Source organism: Bos indicus, chromosome 13 (assembly GCF_029378745.1).
Source record: "Bos indicus isolate NIAB-ARS_2022 breed Sahiwal x Tharparkar chromosome 13, NIAB-ARS_B.indTharparkar_mat_pri_1.0, whole genome shotgun sequence".
Taxonomy (NCBI): Eukaryota; Metazoa; Chordata; class Mammalia; order Artiodactyla; family Bovidae; genus Bos; species Bos indicus.
In genome coordinates, this window is record NC_091772.1 from 52,149,405 (window position 1) to 52,173,992 (window position 24,588).

A 24,588-nucleotide genomic window follows, 5' to 3' on the forward strand; every position below is an offset into this window, starting at 1 on the left:
CGGGTCTGGCCTTTTAAGCCCGGCGGCCGCGTGGGCGGAACGGTGTCTAAGAGGGCAGCCGCATGACTGGTCACAGCGCGCCGCTGCGGGTCAGGCCCTGCGCCCCCGGCGCGCCCCCTCATTTGCAGAGGCTGTGCCGGGTCAAGGTTATGTCGGCTAATGGCTAATGGTCCGGGAGATGATAGCGAGTGCTGCTTGGGGGAAGCAAGCAGCTCTGGGCAGGGAGCCTGTGCGGTGGCCTAGGTCCTAGGGTGGGACAGGGAGTATGGGGGCTGCGGCCCAACCGAGGACTATGGAGCCCACTCTCAATCCCTTGGGGTGAGGGGTCAGGATGAACACTCGGGCCCTCCAGGAGAGAAGAGATTCGTTCAGAACTTCCCCATCTGCCCTCTTGGCCAACCACATACACTCCCTAGCTCCCCTCTGCAAGCAAGTTCTCTTCCTGAAATCTGATTTCCTGGAACCCCAGCCCGGCTCCCCACACCAACATCCAGCAGGCACTTGGATATGAAAAGATTTTATTTTCTCTCATTTCTAACTGAAATCAAGCCTTTCCTTCAGCTATAAGGTAGGCAACAAACCACAGTGGAATTCGCAATACCTGTGACTTCGTCACAAATTGAAATGGCTGATATCCTCCTATCCCATTACAACAGCTATTGCAAATGTCTCTAAACATCAGGCTCATTATCACTGTGAAATTATGGATTATTGGACGGACCTGCCACTAAATCTTGTTATCTAAATAAAGCAGCACATTTGTGACTGTATCTCAAACGTTTTAATATTTTGATACCTGATCATAAATATAGCTGGTTTCTTTTGTAATTTCATGTCTTTTGTTTGATTGTTTTGCATTTTTAATATACAGTATCTTAAAATGAAAATAATTAAAATAAAAGAAAGAGAGACTACCTCTGAGGAGTGTTGGTCATTGCTGCCATGAACAAGGAGGTGCTCAGCATGGATCCGCCTTCAAGAAGGGACTTGCCACCCAGCTTCTGGGAGAGTGGTCAGCAGATAGCCTTTGGCTGATAGCCCATCCAAGGCCTGCCTCAGCTACAGATAGCTGCCTCATCTAAGGTCATGGTCACACCATTCTCTGGTGGCCCGTATTCAATGACTGGTCCATTTTGGCCCAATGCTGGACAACTCTGAAGGACTATTTCAGCTTAGGACATCCTTGTGGGGTCAACTGAGGCCTGCATGGAATTCTCTCTCTGTCTAGCTCTGTTTCCAGCCCGTCCCTCTCGCAGGTATGGGTCCCAGGGACCCTTGGCAATAAGCGTGTATGTGTTAGTTGCTCAGTCATGTCCGACTTTTTGAGACCCCATGGACTGTAGCCCACCAGGCTCCTCTGTCTGTGGAATTTTCCAGGCAAGAATACTGTAGCAGGTTGCCATTTCCTTCTCCAGGGGTAATAAGCATCTTGTATGTTAGACTTCATTTCACTCTGCTCTCTGGGGACTTCAGTGTGCAAGAGGGAAAGATGAGATCATTGTCACTCGCGGAAGAGAGGCAGCCTCCTCTGCACTCTTGCTGACCCTCTTAGAGGAGGGTGCTGAGGCTCCCAAGCTGAGCAGGTCAAGCTGACCTGGAATATCAGTCAGCAGCTGGTCTTGTCTCTCACCCAAATCAGTTCATTGGCATGGCTGGTCTAGAAGGCCAAGGGCTTGACCCTGGAGGCAGCCCCAGAAAGTCCTCTTGCCTGCCCTGTGGGGATATTTTTGACCTCACCCAAATTAACAAATGCACAGAGATTACTTTGGCCTCATGGCCCTCACAGGGCCGGCGTTCCTTTATCTGTTCAACAACTGTCAACTGAAGATGCACCAGGTCCCAGGACAGATGCTTGGAAATACCAGTGACCCAAACAGACAAAAATCCCAGCCCTCAGGGGCTTATACCCTAGTCGAAGAGGAGAGGCAATAAGCATATTTCAGTAGGTTAGGGGTGGTAAGTGCTGTGGAGGAAAGCGGGGGGCACATCACAGTTTTCCTGAAGTCTTCAGCCTAGGCCTGTTTGTGAAGTGATATCTTGACATTTGAAGGAGGCAAAAAAGAAGCCACGTGGATATCTGAGGGTGGCCTAGTTTTCTATCGCTAAGTCCCAAATGACCACAAATTTAGTAGCTTAAAACAGTATCCACTTATTATCCCACAGTTTCTGTGGGTTTGGGCACTGCTCAGCTGGGTCCTCTGGGTCACAGGGCTACAGTCAAGGTGTCAGCCAGGCTGCATTCCCTTCTGGAGTCTGGGATATTGCTGACATAATGCATCGCTTACAGCTGTAGAACTCATGTGATTTGCATCTTCAAGGCCAGCAACAGAAAGAAAGAGTCTTTGGTGCTTCAAGTCTCTAAGTGCAAGCAACCTTCTTTTAAAAGGTCTCACCTGATTAAGCCAGCCGCAGGATCAACTTTGAACTCAAAATCAAAGTGATTAATTTGGATAATTGAGCCCATAATTACATCTGCAAAATCCTTTCATATTTAGCTTATAGTGTAATCATCAGAGTGACTTCCCTTTTACTGTATTCTTCTATGGGTTAGAAGAAAGTTACAGGTCATACCTGCATGCAACAGGAGGGGATTGTGCAAAGGTGTGGATACATGGGGCTTCCTAGGTGGTGCTAGTGGTAAAGAACCCATCTGTCGATGCAGGAGACGTAAGAGACTAGGGTTTCATCCCTGGGTCAGGAAGATCCCCTGGAGGAGGGCATGACAACCCATTCCAGTATTCTTGCCTGGAGAATTCCAAGGACAGAGGAGCCTGGTGGGTTACAGTCCATGGGTCACAAAGAGTAGGACATGACTGAAGTGACTTAGCATGCGTGCATACACACAGAGGGGTACCAGGGGTGGGAATCCCAGGGCCATTTTAGAATTCTTATGTCGGACCTGTAACTTTCTTTTGGAGGGAGATTTATCTAGGCAGGGAAAAGAGCAAGTGCAAAAGAACTGAGGTGGAATGTCTGACACGTTCAAGGAACAGCAAGAAGGCCAGTGGGACTGGAGTGGAGTGACTGAGTCCTGAGGTCAGCATGGTCACATGGGACCGAGTGAAATGGGAAACCGAGAGGGTTCTGAGATGGGGAGTGAGGTGGAGAGGTGACGTGATCCGGCTCAGATGTTATTAGCACAGATTTGGATATCGTGTTGCAGAAAGGCTGTGGGGAAAAGGTGGAAGCAGGAAAGAGGAGGCTCCTGCAGCAATCCTTGCAAGGGATGATGGTGGGCTGGACCAAGGAGGAGGGTGCATGGGGGTAGAAGTGACCCGATTCTGGATGTATTTAGAAGAAAGTACCAACTGAGGTTTGCTGATGGGTTGGATATGGGTGAGATAGAGAAAGAGGAGTCAAGCAGTGGGAAGTATGAAGCTTAGCGTGGACTAACAGATGCTCATCACACACCCAAGGAGACTGAGCAGGCATTTGGGTTTTAGAATCTGGAGTTTAGAAGAGAGGACTGGGCAGCAGATACGTAAATTTGGAAATCATCAGTACCAATATTTAAAGGCACAGACCTGAGTGAGATGGCTTAGGGGGAGTGATTTGAACCCCAAGTAAGGTAGGAGAAAACAAGAGGATGAAGACAGGATTACAAGGAGGAGGAAATGATCAGATGTGCAAATGCTGCTTGACATGAAAGTTGAACTTCTTTATTTAAACAACTTCAATAAAGTATAATCTATACAGGGCTTCCCTGATGGCTCAGTGGTAAAGAATCCTCCTTCCAGCGAAGGAGATGTGGGTTCAATCCTTGGGTTGGGAAGATCCCCTGGAGAAGAAAATGACAAGACACTCAGTATTGTTGCATGGAAAATGTCATGGACAGAGGAACCTGGCTGGTTACAGTCCATGGGGTCACAAAAGAGTCAGACACAACTTAGCAACTAAACAAAAACAACAATATAGTTTATGCAACATAAAATCCACCCATCGTAACAGCAGCATTTGATGATTTTTATTACAGTAAACAGTTATGCAACCATCGCCTCAATCCAGTTTTAGAACGCTTGCATTCTAGGAAGAAGTCCTTCATACCTGTTTGCCATTACTCCCTGTTCCTACCCTCAGCCTCAGGAAACCACTGACATAGATTCAACTTTTCTATAAAGTTCCTATAAATTTAACCATACACAGTATATAATCTTTTGTGTCTGGCTTCTTTAACTTGCCATTGTGCTGTTGAGGCTCATCCAAGTGACTGTGTGTGTCAGTGGTTTGTTCCTCTGTATCACTGAGAAGTAGTCCAAAGGCTGAGCGCTGAAGAATTGATGCTTTTGAACTGTGGTGTTGGAGAAGACTCTTGAGAGTCCCTTGGACTGCAAGGAGATCCAACCAGTCCATTCTGAAGGAGATCAGCCCTGGGATTTCTTTGGAAGGAATGATGCTAAAGCTGAAACTCCAGTACTTTGGCCACCTCATGCAAAGAGTTGACTCATTGTAAAAGACTCTGATGCTGGGAGGGATTGGGGGCAGGAGGAGAAGGGGATGACAGAGGATGAGATGGCTGGATGGCACCACCGACTCGATAGACGTGAGTCTGAGTGAACTCCGGGAGTTGGTGATGGACAGGGAGGCCTGGCATGCTGCGATTCATGGGGTTGCAAAGAGTCGGACACGACTGAGTGACTGAACTGAACTGAACTGAGTCCATAGATGAACCACATTTTGTTTATCCATTCATCAGTTGATGGACAAGAAGCAACAGTTAGAACCAGACATGGAAAAATAGACTGGTTCAAAATTGGGAAAGGAGTATGATAAGTCTGTGTATTGTCACCCAGCTTATTTAACTTACATGCAGAGTACATTATGCGAAATGCTAGACTGGATGAATCAAAACTGAATCCTAGAATGCTAGGAGAAATATCAACCTCAGAAATATCAACATTTGCACATCTGATCATTTCCTCCTCCTTGTGATCCTGTCTTCAGGATCCTTGTGATACCACTTGAATGGCAGAAAGTGAAGAGGAACTCAAGAGACTCTTGAGGGTGAAAGAGGAGAGTGAAAAAGCTGGCTTGAAACTCAACATTAAAAAGACTAAAATCAGACTTCCCTGGTGGCACAGTGGATAAAGAATCCATCTGCCAATGCAATGGACAAAGTCTCAATCCCTGGTCCAGGAAGATTCCACTTGCCTTAGATAGTAGGAAACAGGAGTCCAGAATGGCAGTGGCTAAAAGACAAGGAAGGGAAAAGCCCGCAAAAATAGAACAAAGAAAGGTCATTTCTTTGTAAAAAATGTAGTCAAATTTACCAACTTTTGAAGGCCCTGGGCAAAGGCTAATAGAGTTTTGCCAAGAGAACGCACTGGTCATAGCAAACACCCTCTTCCAACAACACAAGAGAAGACTCTACACATGGACATCACCAGATGGTCAACACCGAAACCAGATTGATTATATTCTTTGCAGCCAAAGATGGAGAAGCTCTATACAGTCAGCAAAAACAAGACCAGGAGCTGACTGTGGCTCAGATCATGAGCTCTTTATTGCCAAATTCAGACTGAAATTGAAGAAAGTAGGGAAAACCACTAGACCATCCAGGTATGACCTAAATCAAATCCCTTATGACTATACAGTGGAAGTGAGAAATAGATTTAAGGGACTAGATCTGATAGATAGAGTGCCTGATGAACTATGGAATGAGGTTCATGTCATTGTACAGGAGACAGGGATCAAGACCATCCCCATGGGAAAGAAATGCAAAAAAGCAAAATGGCTGTCTGGGGAGGCCTTACAAATAGCTGTGAAAAGAAGAGAAGTGAAAAGCAAAGGAGAAAAGGAAAGATATAAGCATCTGAATGCAGAGTTCCAAAGAATAGCAAGAAGAGATAAGAAAGGCTTCCTCAGTGATCAATGCAAAGAAATAGAGGAAAACAATAGAATGGGAAAGACTAGAGATGTCTTCAAGAAAATTAGAGATACCAAGGGAACATTTCATGCAAAGATGGGCTTAATAAAGGACAGAAATGGTATGGACCTAACAGAAGCAGAAGATATTAAGAAGAGGTGGCAAGAATACACAGAAGAGCTGTACAAAAAAGATCTTCACGACCAAGATAATCACGATGGTGTGATCACTCACCTAGAGCCAGACATCCTGGAATGTGAAGTCAAGTGGGCCTTAGAAAGCATCATTACAAACAAAGCTAGTGGAGGTGATGGAATTCCAGTTGAGCTATTTCAAATCCTGAAAGATGATGCTGTGAAAGTGCTGCACTCAATATGCCAGCAAATTTGGAAAACTCAGCAGTGGCCACAGGACTGGAAAAGGTCAGTTTTCATTCCAATCCCAAAGAAAGGCAATGCCAAAGAATGTTCAAACTATTGCACAATTGCATTCATCTCACACACTAGTAAAGTAATGCTCAAAATTCTCCAAGCCAGGCTTCAGCAATATATGAACCGTGAACTTCCAGATGTTCAAGCTGGTTTTAGGAAAGGCAGAGGAACCAGAGATCAAATTGCCAACATCCACTGGATCATCGCAAAAGCAAGAGAGTTCCAGGAAAACATCTATTTCTGCTTTATTGACTATGCCAAAGCCTTTGACTGTGTGGATCACAATGAACTGTGGAAAATTCTGAAAGAGATGGGAATACCAGACCACCTGACCTGCCTCTTGAGAAACCTATATGCAGGTCAGGAAGCAACAGTTAGAACTGGACATGGAACAACAGACTGGTTCCAAATAGGAAAAGGAGTACGTCAAGGCTGTACATTGTCACCCTGCTTATTTTACTTATATGCAGAGTACATCATGAGAAACACTGGACTGGAAGAAACACAAGCTGGAATCAAGATTGCCGGGAGAAATAATAACCTCAGATATGCAGATGACACCACCCTTATGGCAGAAAGTGAAGAGGAACTAAAAAGTCTCTTGATGAAAGTGAAAGAGGAGAGTGAAAAAGTTGGCTTAAAGCTCAACATTCAGAAAACTAAGATCATGGCATCTGGTCCCATCACTTCATGGCAAATAGATGGGGAAACAGTGGAAACAGTGTCAGACTTTATTTTGGGGGGCTCCAAAATCACTGCAAATGGTGACTGCAGCCATGAAATTAAAAGACGCTTACTCCTTGGAAGGAAAGTTATGACCAACCTAGATAGCATATTGAAAAGCAGATACATTACTTTGCCAACAAAGGTCCGTCTAGTCAAGGCTATGGTTTTTCCAGTAGTCATGTATGGATGTGAGTTGGACTGTGAAGAAAGCTGAGTGCCGAAGAATTGATACTTTTGAACTGTGGTGTTGGAGAAGACTCTTGAGAGTCCCTTGGACTGCAAGGAGATCCAACCAGTCCATTCTGAAGGAGATCAGCCCTGGGATTTCTTTGGAAGGAATGATGCTAAAGCTGAAACTCCAGTACTTTGGGCCACCTCATGCAAAGAGTTGACTCATTGGAAAAGACTCTGGTGCTGGGAGGGATTGGGGGCAGGGGGGGAAGGGGACGACAGAGGATGAGATGGCTAGATGGCATCACCGATTCGATAGACGTGAGTCTGAGTGAACTCCGGGAGTTGGTGATGGACAGGGAGGCCTGGCGTGCTGTGATTCATGGGGTGTCAGAGTCAGACAAGACTGAGCGACTGAACTGTCTGAACTGAACTGTCACTGTCTTTGTGAGGCTGCCCTCTGCTGGCCACATGGGCAGCTGCAGAGTGGATCTGAGTTTCCTCCAGCAATTGATTCTCAGTTTGACTGTATTTGGCATATAATTCTTTTGAGGAATCATCATACTATTTTAGTTCATGGTATGAGTTTGAGGTCATTCTCTAGTTTCACTAAAAATAGTATTTAACATGTATTGAGCACCAATCCCCAAGCACTGAACTTAGCTTTACATGAATGTCTCATATATTCACAACAATCTTACAGGTATCAGTATTATTTCTACTTTACTTTTAGGAAACTGAGGAATAGAGAGACTAAGAAGTGTTCCTCAAAACACTCAAAGTAGTAAGAAGGGGAGCTGGGCTTCAAATCCAGGCAGACTGCAGCAGGTTTTCTACACTAAGCTAGGTAGCCTCTCACGGTGTTTCTCTATTTTTAATTTATTCATATCGATTTCTGGATTGAAGCAGTGAGTAAGGCAATCATGCAAACACTCTCATATCTCTTGGAGATTTTTTATTTCTCCAATAAATTCACAAAAGTGTCCAGAAAGCCACAAGCTGTGACCCAATTAGCTCAAGTCATCCCCAAATTAGTCTTCTGGAGCAGTCTACTTGCAAAAATCATCCAAAAGCAAAAACTTAAATTTTGCCAGGTCAGGAAGTAACTGAAATACTAGCAATTTGCTGTTATTGGCTATATGATTTTTATTTATTTTTATTGAAGTATATAATTGATTTATAACGTTATTTTAGTTTCAGGAATACAGCAAAGTGATTCAGATATATACATCCAAATCATCACGTGGGCTCAGTAGTTGTAGCAGATAGGCTTAGTTGTCCTGTAGTATGTGGAATCTTCCTGGACCAGGGATCAAACCTTTGTTCTTTGCATATGTATAATATGCTCAGACGCTCAGTCATGTGCAACTCTCTGCGACCCCATGGACTGTAGCCTGCCAGGCTCCTCTATCTATGGGATTTTCCAGGCAAGAATACTGGAGTCAGTTGCCATTTCCTTCTCCAGGGGATCTTCCCAACCCAAGGACCCAACCTGGGTCTCCTGCATTGCAGGCAGATTCTTTATCAACTGAGCCACCAGGGAAGGCCAACTATAAATATACATATATGTGTGTGTATATTTAAATATATATCTTTATATACACATATATGACATTATTTATATTTTTGGCTGTTCTGGGTCTTTGTTGCTGCACACAGGCTTTCTGTACTTACAGCGAGTGGGTGCCACTCTCTACTTGCAGTACATGGGTTTCTCATTGTGGTGGCTTCTCTTGTTGCAGAACATGGGCTCTAGACACGTGGTTTTCAGTAGTTAAAGCCCGTGGGCTGTTGTGGCACACAGGTTTAGTTGCCCCGAGGCATGTGGAATCTTCTTTGACCAGGGTCAAACCCTTCTCCCTTGCCTTGGTAGGTGGATTTTTAACCACTTAACCACCAGGGAAGTCCTGTATTCTTTTTCATTATAGGTTTTTACAAGATACTGAATATAGTTCCCTGTGCTATATGGATCTTGGTCGGTTATCTATTTTATATATATATAGTAGTGTATATTTTGGAGAAGGCAAGGGCAACCCACTCCAGTACTCTTGCCTGGAAAATCCCATGGATGGAGGAGCCTGGTGGGTTGCAGTCCATGGGGTCGCGAAGAGTTGGATATGACTGAGCGACTTCACTTTCACTTTTCACTTTTATGCATTGGAGAAGACAATGGCAACCCACTCCAGTGTTCTTGCCTGGAGAATTCCGGGGACAGAGGAGCCTGGTGGGCTGCCGTCTATGGGGTCGCACAGAGTCGGACATGACTGAAGGGACTTAGCAGCAGCAGCAGTGTGTATTTGCTTATCCCAAACTCCCAATTTATTCCTTCCCCTGATCTTTCTCCATTGGTAATCATAAGATTGCTTTCTATGTCTGGGTCTGTTTTGTAAATAAGTTCATTTGTATCATTTTTTTTTTGATTCCACATGTAATTAATATGACATTTGTCTTTGTCTGACTTACTTCACTTAGGATCATAATATCTAGGTCCATCCATATTTCTGCAAATGGCATTATTTCATTCTTTTTTTGTGGCTGAGTAATATTCCATTATATATAATGCAATATCTATATTGGAAGCCATATATATATTATATATATAACGGAAGCCATATATATATATATGACATCCCTAGCTCAGGCTATAAAGAGTCTGCCCACAATGTGAGAGACCCAGGTTCGATCCCTGGGTCAGGAAGATCCCCTGGAGAAGGAAATGGCAACCCACTACAGTATTCTTGCCTGGAAAATTCCATGGACAGAGGAGCCTGGCAGGCCACAGTCCATGGGGTCACAAAGAATTGGACACAACTGAGCCACTAACACACAGACACTATACATACACACACACACACACACACACACACATACACACACACACATATATATATATATACCACATCTTCTTTATCCATTCATCTGTGGATGGACACTTAGGTTGCTCATGTCTTGGCGATTGTAAATAGTGCTATGCACATTGGGGTATGTGTATCTTTTCTAATTAGAGTTTTCCTCTCTTCTGGATATATGCCCAGGAGTGGGATCATACGGCAACTGTTTTTAGTTTTTTTTTAAAGAAACTCCATACTGGTCTCCATAGTGGCTGCACTAACTTATATTCCCACCAACAGTGTACGGGTGGAGGGGGTTTCCTTTTCTCCACACTCTCTCCAACATTTATTATTTGTAGATTTTTTAAATGTGAGGGAATAATGATTTATTGAAGGCCTACTATGAGCCAAGTGACTTATCTGTAGACCTTTTGATGATGGCTGTTCTGATCAGTATGAGGTGATCCCTCATTGTAATTTTGATTGCATTTCTCTAGTAATTAGTGGCTCAGTGCTAAAGAATCCACCTGCCAATGCAGGAGACTTGGGTTCGATCCCTGGGTTGGGAAGATCCCCTGGAGAAGGAAATGGCAACCCTCTCCAGTATTCTTGCCTGGGAAATCCCATGGCCAGAGGAGCCTGGTGGGCTACACTTAATGGGATCACAAAGAATCAGACATTACTTAGCGACAGAGCATGCACACACCAGTTACTCATCCATAGCTTTCAGTTCCACAGGAGGCTGGAAGTGAAGTGAAGTCGCTCAGTCGTGTCCAACTCTTAGCAACCCCATGGACTGCAGCCTACTAGGCTCCTCTGTCCATGGGGTTTTCCAGGCAAGAGTACTGGAGTGGGGTGCCTGCACATATTTCCCAGCTTTCCTTGACAGCTGGCTTCCATTGTGACAATAACATGGGAGTCACTGACAAGATCTAAGGACAGAGAAAGGGCAAACGCACATTTCTCCTCAGCTTCTGGCCCTTTTGGCAGCTGCAGCAGCAGTGGAGGTGGCCAAGTGTGGCTCCTGCATTCTTTCCTGCACAGGGACTGCAGTTCCAGCTGCAGCACCAGCACTTGCAGGCTCGGCTCTGGCACTGACGGCAAAGGTGCAGTAGCCAAGGTTGACGTTTACACCTCAGACACAAAGCCCCTCTCAGACCATCTTCTCCAGTAGCCAGAATTTAAAAAAAGAGACAAAGAGCATGAATACGACATTTCCCTCAGTGAGGGGAAAATGCCAAAGAATGGTGGAAGATTACTGAGCGTCAGTGATGCAGTCACTGCAGAGTACTGCTGATTATGAGTACATAATCCCCACGATTATGCAGCTCTGCCCTTCCCCATGTCACTTAGTTGGGCCCTGTGGCAGGATGCTGTTCCTTCTTACAGATTCTTGATCTCAAGGCCTTGTAGACTGCACTTCGAATTTATCCAGACAATGCTGTTTTTTGATATGGATATTCACATTTATAGCTTATATGCACTTACCTGCACTGAGGAAACAGTCATTAAAGCACCCCTCAAGAGAAATGCCTGCTTGTCTCAAGATTTGGGATTGCAAATATCACTTTTAATTTCCCATTTGGATTTCAGCAATCAGCTAGGCTTGGATCCTAGGTATCCATTTCACTTCAGTATTTGTTGGGGAAATAATCACAGGGTTAAGTTCAGGGGGAACTTTCCCAAAGATTTCTGGGAATATTAATAGTGGATACACACAGAAAATCTTGTGTATTCTGGAAAAATATGGGGGAATGACGTTAGGCTTACTCAGGCCTAGATGGTTTCCTTGATGGAACAGTATAAGGAGGCATCTGGCACCCACTCAATGTGGCAAGTTCATTCTTTTTCTGTCCACTTGGATTACTACCAGCAATATAGTAGTAGGATACCACCCTGGCAGCAGTGCATCACCTCAGCCAGGGATTGAACCCAGGCCACAGCAATCAAAGTTCTAACCACTAGACCGCCTGGGAAAACACTGCTCACTCAGCAAAGCTCTGGGGGTCAGCATACCTCTCCCAAGTCAAACACAGGTTCTGCTTGTTCCCTGCCCTCTCTACACCGCATTGTAGACCTCTTCAAATCTTGCTGAAAGCATTTACATTTGGGTGTTGTGCTTCAGATGCATTTATTGGGTAGCCCTCGAATCTACTACTCACAAGTGGGGCCTCAAACAAGAGGTTCTCTACGTGATACAAGTTCACATAGTCTGCAGCACATACAAGCTGAATCTGCAACTTGAAGTCAAGAATCGGAGACCATGGTTACCTATCAGGATTCTACTGGAGATCAGGCATGTTCGTGGGACACATATATCTGCAACGTGGACTGGGCATGACGTGACAGCTGACCTGTGCGCCTAGCAGCATTCTACAACCAATCAGATGCAGGTACAGTTGAGATTGGGCCTGAGCTGCCTGCTGCTGCTGCTGCTGCTAAGTCGCTTCAGTCGTGTCTGACTCTGTGTGACTCCACAGACAGCAGCCCACCAGGCTCCCCCGTCCCTGGGATTCTCCAGGCAAGAACACTGGAGTGGGTTGCCATTGCCTTCTCTGACTAAACTGGCTATTTGTACCTAAACCAATGAGATGGCTGTGGGTGAAGAAAATGTTCAAGGTTGGTTTACAGGTAGCTCTGCATGACATGCTGACATCAGCAGTGAATAATAAGGAATTACAGCCCTAAATGCAGGACACTAGTAAAGGAAACATGGCCCAAAGTCAGATTCAAGAAGGTATGATAACTCTTCTGTACCTGAAGACAGATGGCTTGTCTGGATCCTGATAGAGGACCAGGGACTTGTCCAAAATGAAACTGAACTTCCTCCAACAGGCTCAATGTCCCAAGTGAAAGTGTACCTAAGGTTTCCTCAAAGTTCAAGGCTGTGGGCACAATCTTGGTCCACAACATGTGCCCATCAGCCCTCAACCTAGAAATGGCACTGAGCACCTGAAATCAGGGCCCCACTATGCTGTGCCTGGGCTCAGTGCCAGGAAAAAGAAGAGCTATTGATCAGCCTGAGGGAGGCCATTGCCCTCAATGGTGCAGTGCCCTGATGGGGACTGAGTCCTAGGTCCTCTGCTTATACCTCTATTAGCCACTTCCCTACCTGAATGTGAGCAATTATCCACTTTCCCTCAAAGGTTTTTGTGTTGTAAGGTTCTCAGGGCCTATTTACAACGTGGGAGGTGGGGAAAGATTGTTTTTTCCCTCTGGTGGTATTTAGTGAATGGTGGCAAAGGGACAGCAGCTCTGGTTCAAAGAAATATTTCTCTTCCTCATCCTGGATGTTCTTTGAGGGCCTGCATCTGAGTAAGGGCCATGGACCTATATGCCCACTTATTCAATCTTGTGAACTTTAATCACAAGTACTCGTTTGCTCCAAGTACTTGACAAATGGGGTCTTCCTGTCTTCTGTCTTGGGCACACCACTCCCTGGCCAGCAAAATTCAGCATCAAGCAGGAGCAGGTCTTTGGTCAGTGGTTGCTTTGTTTCACTTACTGGGTGATACCTGACTGGAGCCTGAAAGCTCTGTATAAGGAAGGGGTCAGCAAACTTCTGTAAAGTCATATAAGACTTCCCCAGTTCTGTAAAGTCATATAAGACTTCCCCAGGTGTCCAGTGGTTAAGACTCCATGGTTCCACTGCAGGGGGCCTGGGTTCAATCCCTGGTAGGGGAAGTTTGACATATAGGAAAAAACAAATCATATAATGGTGGGGGGGGGGGAGATAAATTAGAAGCTTGGGATTAAAATATACACACTACTATATGTAAAATAGATAACAAGGACCCACTGTATAGTACAGGAAACTGTACTATATATTAAAAAAATTTTTTTTATTTTACAACATAATATTATGTTGTGATAACCTATGATAGAAAGGAACCTAAAAGATGTATGTGTGTGTATATATATATAAAACTGCATCACTTTGCTGTACACCTGAAACGAACACATAAATCAATGACATTTCAATTAAAAAATCATATCGATATTTTAGACTTTGCAAGTCATAAGGTCTCTGTTGCATCTGTTCATCTCTGCCATTGCAGTATGAAAGCAGTCAATGAATGGGTGTGGCTGTGTTCCAATATACTCTCTTCATTACAGCAGGCGGGATCTTTGGTTGTGGAGTGTACTCTCCAGTTGCAGCATTGTGACCTCTAGAATGCAGGGGCTTAAGTAGTCCCAGCGCGGGGGCTCAGTTGCCCTGAGCATGTGGGATCTTAGTTCCTCAACCAGGGATTGAACCTGCATCCTCTGCACTGGAAGGCAGATTCTTAACCACTGGACCACCAGGGAAGTCTCTGTGTTTCAATATATTTTATCCACAAAAACAAGCAATAGGCCAGATTTTGTCCAAGGACTGCAATATGCCAACCACTGATCTTGAGGATACTCAGGAGACAACCTGGCTGTCGAGGGGACTAAGCTTCTCTGTGAGACAGAAACTTCTCAGGCCTGGCGCTTTACTGAGAGGTGCACATGGGTGCAGAAGACAGTACTGCGTGTGTGGGGCTTCTGACCAAGCGGCAGGAGCTGAGGCCCCAAAGTGAAGCCTGCACCAGAATAGGTAGAACCTTTTCCTTCATCAGAAACACCAACTGCTTTATTTCAGATCAGGCCCAACCCCTTTCTTTCCATGGTCCCTGGGTGGGTACTGTCCTCACTGGGACCTCAGGAGCCCTTGTGCTGTGGCGTGACCACCTGCCCCTCTCTGGTGACGGCCCAGTTGTAGCTCTTGGGGGAGTCCAGAGCTTCTTCCACCCGCGCCTCCAGATTCTCTCGGGTGATGAAGTTTTTTGCATCCTCCTATTGGAAAAGATGAAAGTGAAAGAGGAGAGTGAAAAAGCTGGCTTAAAACTCAACATTCAGAAAACTAAGATCATGGTATCTGGTCCCATCACTTCATGGCAAATAGATGGGGAAACAGTGTCAGACTTTATTTTTTGGGGCTCCAAAATTACTGCAGATGGTGGCTGCAGCCATGAAATTAAAAGACACTTGCTCCTTTTAAGAAAATTTATGACCAACCTAAACAGCATATTAAAAAGCAGAGACATTACTTTGCCAACAAAGGTCTGTCTAGTCAAAGCTATGGTTTTTCCAGTAGTCATATATGCATGTGAGAGTTGGACTATAAAGAAAGCTGAGCTCCAAAGAATTGATGCTTTTGAACTGTGGTGTTGGAGAAGACTCTTCAGAGTCCCTTGGACAGCAAGGAGATCCAACCAGTCCATCCTAAAGGAAATCAGTCCTGAATATTCATTGGAAGGAGTGATGCTGAAGCTGAAACTCTAATACTGTGGCCACCTGATGCAAAAAACTGACTCATACGAAAAGACCCTGATGCTGGGAATGATTGAAGGTGGGAGGATGACAGAGGATGAGATGGTTGGATGTCATCACTGACTCTATGGACATGAGTTTGAGTAGGCTCCAGGAGTTAGTGATGGACAGAGAAGCCTGGCTTACTGCAGTCCATGGGGCTGCAAAGAGTTGGACACAACTGAACTGAACTGAATTGGAAAAGAGAAAATTCAGCTGAATGGGAGCCCCCAGAACAAGCCTCCCGGCTTTTAGCTCACTGAGGGAGGGGCTCCAGCTCTTCCATGGGAAAGATGTCTGGCGCCTAGGTCTTCTCTGAGCGCCCGGGTGATGTTCCAGTGGAAGAACATTAGGCAGATTTGTCACCTTGTTTTAAGACACTCATTCCCTGAACACTTAGGCCAAAACCCAGGCACACCAACTGTGACACTTCACTGGGCGGAATCCGTCTCAGAGTTGTCTAGGTCTCTCAATCTCTCTCAAATCGTCCTTCTCCCTCTATCAAGCCTCATCCATTGTCTCTGGATCACTGCTAATTGGTCTCGCTGCTTTTAAGTCTCACACCTGCTATCTCACGCCAAAACGTTTAAGCTTCGGTGACTTTCTCACCTTCAGGACAAAGTATAAACTCCTAGGGAAACGCGGAGGCCGTCTCACAGACCCCGTCTAGCCACGTGAATACTGCAGTGGCAACTTGACAGGCGCTCTCGCTGCACGCCTCCTCTCCCAAACCCTCACCTGCGAGCCCCGTCTCAAGACTCAAGGCTACTCTCTTCCCTCTGCGTGTAGCTGCATCTCCCGCCCCCGCTCACCGCGCGCTGGTCTAGCAGCCCCACCGTCTGGAGACGCGGCCCACCTGCAGCTGCAGCACTTCCCGCTCCTTGAGCCGGGCCCAGGCCTCCGCCTCTCGGGCTTCCCGGGCCGCCTCCTCCGCTTGCCACTGCTCCTGCTCCCGCGCCTCCTGCCGCAGCCTGGCCATCCTGGGAGGGGCGAGAGACCCAGACTGAGCGTGGCTGGGTGTCTCGGGGCCGGTCAGGCGGCCCCGCCCCGCCTCCTGCCCCACTCACCGCAGCTCATGCAGCCGCTGGTTCTCCGCCTGGTTCCAGGCCATCAGCTCGCGGTGCTCAGCGGCATCCTGCAGCGCCTTGCGCTCTGCCAAGACACCGGCCCGGGCCTCGTGCACCTTCCTGCGCACCTCGGTCACGAACTCCTGTCTGGAAGGAAACGCGCCCAGGGTCGGCACTGTTTTCAACTGCCCGCACTAACACACACGCCAGAGGGCGCCGCTTCCTCATCCATCACACATACCTGAGGGCGCGCACCGTCTGGCGGTACTGCCGGTAACGCTCTGTCAGCACGAAGAATTCCGCAGGATCCACGGCGGGTGGGGTCGCCACGCGCCCGATCTTGGACTTGGCCGGCGGATCGTGGCGGGTTTTTCGGCCGCGCGCGAGGAGCAGAAACTGGGCAGGAGGGCGGCCCAAGGGCCGCGCGCCCAGGGTGCTCAGCGCGCGCAGCATGGCGAGACGGCCCCGCCTCCGGCACGCCGCAGGGAATCATGGGGACCCGGAAGTGGCCGCGGGGCACCACGGGACGTGTAGTCCGCGGGCTCCGCCCCAACCCTGTGGAGCCCGCAGTTTTGCTTCCGCCCTGGGCCGGGAACATGGCTCTTGTCCTCCGCAGGGTCGGCTCCCGCCCGCGTGTTCGTGACCCGCATCCCTCCAGCTCCCAAGCAGGCAGTAGGGATGAGGGAGAGAGGAGACCAAGAGAGAAGTGTCAGCAGGGGTGAGAGAGGAGAAAAAAAGAGAACTCGATGCAAGAACTTTAGGGGTCTCACACCTTTATTGGAGGGCGGCGGGGCGTGGCCCTCGGGGTCCAGTCTGCAGAAGGGGGCGGTCATTCCAGTGGACGTTCTGGTCACCTGACCGCCGAACTGTGGCTTTACCCGCCCCCTCTTCTCCGCCCCTCCTGTTTCTATTCTTTCTTTCTCCTCTCCCAGCTTGGCTTCTTGCGCAGGAGCGGCCAACCGCGTTTTGCGACTCCCACGTCCTGTCGTTGCCTCTTGCCTCTTAGAGGTTTCAGCGTGCCGGTTTTCTAGCTCATTGGGCGTACAGATTCTTTACCTACTGAGCTATCAGGGAAGCCCAACAGCAGGGACACAGGGGGCATCTCATCATAAATTGTTACTGTCATATCATCATAAATTGTTAGTATATCAAATTGTCGGGAATTCTGGAGTATCAGATAACGGCGCCCACAGCTAGCTATACCAGGAGGCATCTCAGTGGTGTATCATCCCCCGAGCCCCTCAGTTCTTAGCTGGCCCTGTAGTGGCCAAGGGTGGGGGCCTTCCACTTTACTTATCAGCAGTGTCTGCACCAGGTGCTGCTTCCCACGGAGGAGCCACCGGGTCATGGTCCTGCTCTTCCAGGGCACACTGTCCTCAGGCCAAGCCAGAGCATCACTTGGGAGGGTATGGGCAATTTGGCCTGGGCTTTGAGCTGCAGTTCCCAGAACCTTTTCTTAGAAGGGAACTGAGGCTGTAGCCTGCCTTCCCCCACCCCCCACTCAAAGCTTGACGTAGGGGAAAGAACTCCAGCCAGCACCTTCTTCTTTCCACTTAGGCTGGGGAGATTCTTCACCTACCTGGGGGCCTAGGAGGATGCTGAGGGTCCCGGGGTAAGCTGGAGGCTCGTTTTCCTCCAGGGTACCAGCCGTGGGACCGGTGTTGAGCCTTTGAGGGTCCAGGGTAGGTGGTCAGCAGCAGCAGCAGCAGCAGGAGGCCTATCCCAAAGGTGGCCCATAGCAGGGCTGCTCCCATAGACAGTGGACAGCACTGGAGTCTGGCACTCCCAGACAGACCGCCTTCCTCTTCCTCCAGGGTCCCCTTGGACAACTGGCACTTCTAGGGCAGATTATTGTCTCCTAATGTTCTTCTCTCATCCTGTTATTGCTTCTTATCCCAGGACCACAGGGGTCTGGACTCTGAGGGCTCCTGGCAACGAGCCACCTCCCAGAGCCCCTGGGGCAGTCTCCCGACTTTGCCAGCTGAGGGCCCTCCCCAGTGTGGCAGGCCTACCCTTTCTTCCCTCAGGGATCCTAGAAGTGAAGTTAGAGAGGTTGTAGGGGAGATGTCCAAGAGACAGGCAGCAGTGTGGAGGCACTTGGGCCCCCCACCCCCTCCCGCCCCCCATGTTGGGAGACCCTTTTCCTTGTGAGTTGCTTTCTCTTCCTTCCATGGCAATTGGGGATGTGAAATGGGTGTGTGGATACAGGGCCAAGGGCTTCTACCCTTTGTCCCTGCCATGCCAGAGGCAGTGGGCACAGGCATAGTGTTGCTGCCAAGAGATGAAGGGGGCTTTTCTGGGCATGGGCTGGGGTAGAGGGGCTTGGGAGGGGGAAGAGGAGCAGCGTGCCATGCACCTAGAAGAGAGCTGCATCTGGACAAGCCTCAGCCTAGGGGAGGGTGGCTCTTCACTCACTGGGGAGGGCTGTGGGCCAAGTGGCTCCTTGCGGGTGGCTCTTCCAGGCAGCAGCAGAACCCAGCCAGGCAGCCCCAAGATTTATTGAGCAGGTGGTTCTACCCCCTGCTCTGGGCCCACAGGCTCCAATGACGTCTTGGTGGGGGACAGCTTGCCACCAATCCTCTTCCCTTCCTAGTGTATGTTCAGCTGCTGGCCCCGGGGTCATCAGATGCCTCCTCCTCCCATCTTCCCAGGGATCTGAAATCATTGGACTCTTTCTTCAGCCTGGCCTGTGTCCGTGAGGTCTCATCGATCCACTTCCCTGGCTGCTTTCTCAAGCTCCTGCCCTTAGATCTAGAGACCTTTCACAGCCCTCTCTGACACACCAAATGGTGGCCATAAGAGAGGCAACTCCTGGGGTCTCCCTGAATCCCACCTAGCTCAGGGCTTTCCCTGGTAGAAAGGTTGGGGGCCGAAGAGGGAGGGGCCCAGCAGCTTGTTAGTAAGTCTGAGGAGATCTATGACCACCCTTCCTGAGGGCTTGTTTGCTCACCTGTAAAATGGGTTGAGTGGGATAATCCTCCTCACACCTGGACACCAGCGCCGGGTCACTCGAGTGAAAGGAGCTTTGGGCGGGGCATAGCTATCCCCTCTCCTCCAAGATGGCCCCTCCTCCAAGCAAGCCCAGTTAAAGGGGCAGTGCGGCCTTTGTGGGTCTATCTGCAGGTGGTAGGAATAATTCTGCCTCTCAAGGTTCCAACCACCCCTCATCCTGTGCTCAACCCAGGACCATTTCATGGAATTGGGCACAGCTGCCCTGGAATGCTAGAAACAGGCTTCCGCCTTAGTCTGCATCAGCTCAGCTTTCTGCCACCAGCCACCAGCCTCTGAGGGGCAGAGGCCAGTTTATGGGGTTATAGCCTATCTCTCTTTGGACAGCAATTTGAACACCAAGTGCAAGGGTAGGGTCAGGCTATGCATTCACAGTGGCCAGTCATCAGGAGAGCAGGTGCATTAAATCCTGTGGCAAAGATGGGGGAGATGACATCATGAGTACCTAGACTTCTGCTGCCCAGGCAGGAGGGCATGGGTCAATTTCCGAACTGACTTACCAGAAATGAGTATTTGGACTGTATAATAAGTTAAATTGTTTGGGAAACAGACTTTTTCCCTTTATGTATTGGTTAACCAAGAAACTTCTAGGATAACATTTGCTTTGTTCAGTTCAGTCGCTCAGTCCTGTCCGACTCTTTGTGACCCCATGAGGCTTCCCTGTCCATCACCAACTTCCAGAGCCTGCTCAAACTCATATCCGTTGAGTCGGTGATGCCATCCAACCATCTCATTCTCTGTTGTCCCCTTCTCCTCCCGCCTTCAATCTTTCCCAGCATCAGGGTCTTTTCCAGTGAATCAGCTCTTCACATCAGGTGGCCCAAGTATTGGAGCTTCAGCTTCAGCATTACTCCTTCCAATGAATATTCAGGACTAATTTCCTTTAGGATTGACTGGTTTGATCTCCTTGCAGTCCAAGGGACTCTCAAGTCTTTTCTCCAGCACCACAATTCAAAAGCCTCAATTCTTCGGTGCTCAGCTTTATGGTCCAACTCTCATATCCACACGTGACTACTGGAAAAACCATAGCTTTAACTACACGGACCTTTGTTGGCAAAGTAATGTCTCTACTTTTTAATATGTTGTCTAGGTTTGTCATAGCTTTTCCTCCAAGGAGCAAGCGTCTTTTAACTTCATGGCTTCAGTGACCATCTGAAGTGATTCTGGAGCCCAAGAAAATGAAGTCTGTCACTGTTTCCATTGTTTCCCCTTCTATTTGCCATGAAGTGACCAGATGCCATGATCTTAAGTTTTTTGAATGTTGTTTTAAACCAGCGTTTTCAGTCTTCTCTTTCACTTTCATCAAGAGGTTCTTTAGTTCCTTTTTCTTTCTGCCATAAGGGTGGTGTCATCTGCATATCTGAGATTATTGATATTTCTTCCAGCAATCTTGATTCCAGCTTGTGCTTCATCCAGCCTGGCATTTCCCATGATGTACTCTGCATGTAAGTTAAATAAGCAGGGTGACAGTATACAGCCTTGACATACTCCTTTCCCAATTTGGAACCAGTCCATTGTTCCGTGTCCAGTTCTAACTGTTGCTTCTTGACCTGCATACAGATTTCTCAGGAGGCAGGTAAGGTAGTCTGGTATTCCCGTCTCTTGAAGAATTTTCGTTTGTTGGGATCCACACAGTCAAAGGCTTTGGCATAGTCAATAAAGCAGATGTTTTTCTGGAACTCTTGCTTTTTCTATGATCCAATGGATGTTGGCAATTGGATCTCTAGTTCCTCTGCCTTTTCTAAATCCAGCTTGAACATCTGAAGTTCTAGGTTCACGTACTGTTGAGGCCTAGCTTGGAGAATTTTGAGCATTACTTTGCTAGTGTGTGCTGCTGCTGCTGCTAAGTCACGTCAGTCGTGTCTGACTCTGTGTGACTCCACAGACGGCAGCCCAACAGGCTCCTCTGTCCCTGGGATTCTCCAGGCAAGAATACGGGAGTGGGTTGCCATTTCCTCCTCCATTACATGAAAGTGAAAAGAGAAAGTGAAGTTGCTCAGTCATGTCCGACTTGTAGCAACCCCATGGACTGCAGCCTACCAGGCTCCTCTGTCCATGGGATTCTCCAGGCAAGAGTACTGGAGTGGGTTGCCATTGCCTTCTCCGTGCTAGCGTGTGAGATGAGTGCAATTGTATGTTGTTCGAACCATCTTTGGCATTGCCTTTCTTTGGCATTACCAAATGGAAACATTTGCTTTGTGGGTTTAGTGCAAATGACTAAGTTCAGTAAACTAGCTTAATTCTGGTATGGGTTTACAAAATGTTTTGTTCAAAGGCCCTGGTGTTCATTTTAAAAGAAGAATGGAATGCCTTTATTTTTTCTGTAATTTGAGTGTTATCGTGCCTGAAAAATCCAAACATGAAGCTCTGGTCCCTTTCTCTCTGGCCACATACTCAGCCTTTTAGGAATATTTGCTGTCTGCTTCCAGATTATAAATTCTGGAATAGAATTCATCCTTGTATCCCTCTCAACAGGACACAGAAAGTCATTTGTTCACCACTGAACTCTTAACTCCTACTCAGCCCTGAGGCCACATCATTCCAGTCTGGGGGCTGCTGTAGTCAGCTGGAAAAGCAATTTTGAGTTGAATGCTCAGGTGCTGCAGCAGCAGAGTGGCACCCTCCCTGGGGCACCTTCTCCCCTCCCCCTCAGCAGATGGCCTGGGTGAAGGATAGAGCATTAGCTAGAGTCTTGGCAACAGGGCTGCAGTGGATGCTCCACGGTAAGGAACAAAATGGAGAAAAGCCAACATAGGCACTATTGGGGGAGTGTGTGTGTGTGTGTGTGTAGGGGGGAGGTCTGGGTTTGGTGCCGTGTGTGAACTATTGTGGGAGTGTGTGTGTATGTAGCAGGGAGGTCTGTAGTTTTGGTGCCCAGTAAGGAACAAAATGGAACACAAGAACTATTGGGGGGAGAGTGTGAGTGTGTGTGTGTGTGTAGTGGGGAGGTCTGTAGCTTTGGTGCCCAGTAGAAGTAGAACTGGGATGGGTGGGGGCAGAGGATGCTGGAGGCTGCACAAAGGGCAGTGGGCTATTGTGACTGGGCAAACCCCTGAGTCTGGGAAGCCTGATCTGCTGCCTCTGGGCTAACCTGTGGAGTCACAGCAGGAAGCAGGGTGTGTGGACTGGAAGCTCAGGACTGGAGAAAGGCTCAGGGTCCACAATACAGACTGCAGTAATGCCTGACCTCTGAGGAAGGGGCTGTGGAGGAAGGCAGTCACTACATCAAGGGGGGAGCTAGTGCACAGGAAGACTGGATCCTTGGGGCTCAGCACTGAGGATGAAGGGGTAAAAAAAGAATGTGTGGGAGTGAACTGAGGGTGGGGGTAGAGGATGAAGGAAAACCCAACACAGAGACTATCTGATGAAGTGAAGTCTCTGTGAGTGTAGCAGGTCCCACAGGTTTGGGGAGTGCGCTGCGCATGGTCACAGGTGACAGGCTGAGGGGTAGGCACTGGGTGAAGTGGGCTCCCCTGCCCTTCCCACATATTTGTGCCACGTGAGCCTCAATACACTTCCCTCTGAGCCTGTCGGGTTTATGTCTCTTGATGCCAGGTGAGCCCTGAATAGCAGGAAAAGAGAGGTGGATAAGGAGCGATGAGGGAGAAGGGGAACAAAGGGCTTGGATAACTCCCACTTGAAGATGTCTGTTTAGCAACCTGGGGATATGTTCACTGTATGGCTTGCTGACCCCAAGGCTTGCCCTCTTCCATGGGCTTGGACATGATCACACAGAGGCACCAACAGGTAGTACGCAAAGAGACGGATTTCCTTCCCAAGCATGGCACCCCTCAACAGAAATTCTTGAGATTTTTGTCTTTGCTTAATTTATTCCCACTTCTTATAAACCTATTGACTTTTGAGTTTATCATCCCTTACAGTTCCTTGCTTCCTATAGGAAGCCCAGAGTACATGTACCGACTTATACGACTTACCTCATGCAAGCTTTCAGAAGGTGATCTCTTGTGGCGGCCCCTGCTCCCTGCAGACATCCTGAATATGTGGGGGGAACTTGGGTCCCATCTTTAGTGCATCTTTGTTTGCCTGGAATCTGAGGCCCTCTGATCAGCTGCTCCGCTGACCTTTCCTTTTCACTCATCTGAGCTTCTAGCATCTCTCAGGTCCAGTTTAAGTGCTACCTACTCCCGGAAGCATGGCACCACTGATCTCTGAGCATTCCTCCATGGGCCAGGCTGGAGTGCTACCTTTCACTTCTGACAGCCCCCAAGGTGCCCCTGGTTCCTCAAGAAATGCCCTGAGGGCTGCAAGGCTTTGTCAGCCCTGCACTTACAGTCATGGCAACTGGTTTCTTCTCCTGTTCCTGTGAGGGGCTGATCATAAAGAAAAGAGACTACAGACATGCCCTCCCAGCTCTGCCCTCAACTAAAGACCACATTTCCCAGTGCCCTTTGTAGCTCAAGTGTGGGCTTACAACTAGGGTTTAGCCAATAGGGTATGAGTGGAAGTGGAAAGTGCAATTTTTATTTCATGTCCTTAAAAATGAAATTGCTTACCCATGCTCTTTTTGCTTCTCCATGGGAAAAAACAGTAACCTCAACTATCAGGATGAGAACAACGGCCTAAGGGTCTCTGGGACCATGAGATGAGGATACTGGGTCTCTAGACTGGGCAGACTGTTACATGAGAAATAAACAAAATGGATGTTCAACGTGTGCCTGGAATCTGAGGCCCTCTGATCAGCTGCTCTGCTGATCTTTTCCTCCTTTTTATGCATCCATTTTATTTAACACACTCTGACAGGTTATGCTCAAACTCAAACTAGGATCTAGACTTTCACCATCGTGACCTCTGGATCTGAGGCACTTCTATGCAAGAGTTCTGGAAATGAGGACAGATATGTAAGGAAATGGAAGTTGTTTAACACAATAAATGAGGATATAAATACTTACTCTGGACAAAGTGACATGATCCAGATAGTTCTGCAGCAGAGCACCAAGGACTAGAGAGGTCAAACTGATCCACAGCCCAAAGCCAAGCCTCCCCTCTCCTCCATGCCCCTGCACTCAGGGAAAGAGCGAGGACTCAGGCTATCTTCCCTAGGGAGTGAGGCTGGCTAGGACGACTGCACCAAAGATATTCTGGGAGTGAAAGAAGGGTGTGGCAGCTACCTAAGAGGTAGAGGGACTGTGTATATT

The 24,588-nt window shown here is 47.9% G+C and overlaps 2 protein-coding genes across 2 annotated transcripts; both read right to left on the bottom strand.

The window, feature by feature from the left end:
* Nucleotides 1-14,609: 14,609 nt before the first annotated feature.
* MRPS26 (mitochondrial ribosomal protein S26) lies at nt 14,610-16,902 on the bottom strand. The gene is made up of 4 exons (XM_019971962.2): nt 16,665-16,902; nt 16,424-16,570; nt 16,213-16,336; nt 14,610-14,840 (listed from the first exon to the last, which is right to left on the bottom strand). The coding sequence occupies exons 1-4, from the start codon at nt 16,874-16,876 to the stop codon at nt 14,706-14,708; spliced, it is 618 nt and encodes a 205-aa protein (XP_019827521.2). The 5' UTR covers nt 16,877-16,902; the 3' UTR covers nt 14,610-14,705.
* LOC109567205 (progonadoliberin-2) lies at nt 16,888-24,581 on the bottom strand. The gene is made up of 2 exons (XM_019971963.2): nt 18,003-24,581; nt 16,888-17,878 (listed from the first exon to the last, which is right to left on the bottom strand). Exons 1-2 carry the CDS (start codon nt 18,175-18,177, stop codon nt 17,649-17,651), a joined length of 405 nt encoding a protein of 134 aa, XP_019827522.2. The 5' UTR covers nt 18,178-24,581; the 3' UTR covers nt 16,888-17,648.
* Nucleotides 24,582-24,588: the final 7 nt, after the last annotated feature.

Excerpts from the sequence above, each read along its gene's own strand:
- LOC109567205 (XM_019971963.2), bottom strand. The coding sequence starts at position 18,177 with ATGGGAGCAGCCCTGCTATGGGCCACCTTTGGGATAGGCCTCCTGCTG. Across the intron at positions 17,879-18,002 it reads GCATCCTCCTAGGCCCCCAG|AAAAGGTTCTGGGAACTGCA; the intron begins GTAGGTGAAGAA and ends TTCCCTTCTAAG.
- MRPS26 (XM_019971962.2), bottom strand. The coding sequence starts at position 16,876 with ATGCTGCGCGCGCTGAGCACCCTGGGCGCGCGGCCCTTGGGCCGCCCT. Across the intron at positions 16,571-16,664 it reads CAGACGGTGCGCGCCCTCAG|ACAGGAGTTCGTGACCGAGG; the intron begins GTATGTGTGATG and ends GTTTCCTTCCAG. Across the intron at positions 14,841-16,212 it reads GGGAAGTGCTGCAGCTGCAG|GAGGATGCAAAAAACTTCAT; the intron begins GTGGGCCGCGTC and ends CTTTTCCAATAG.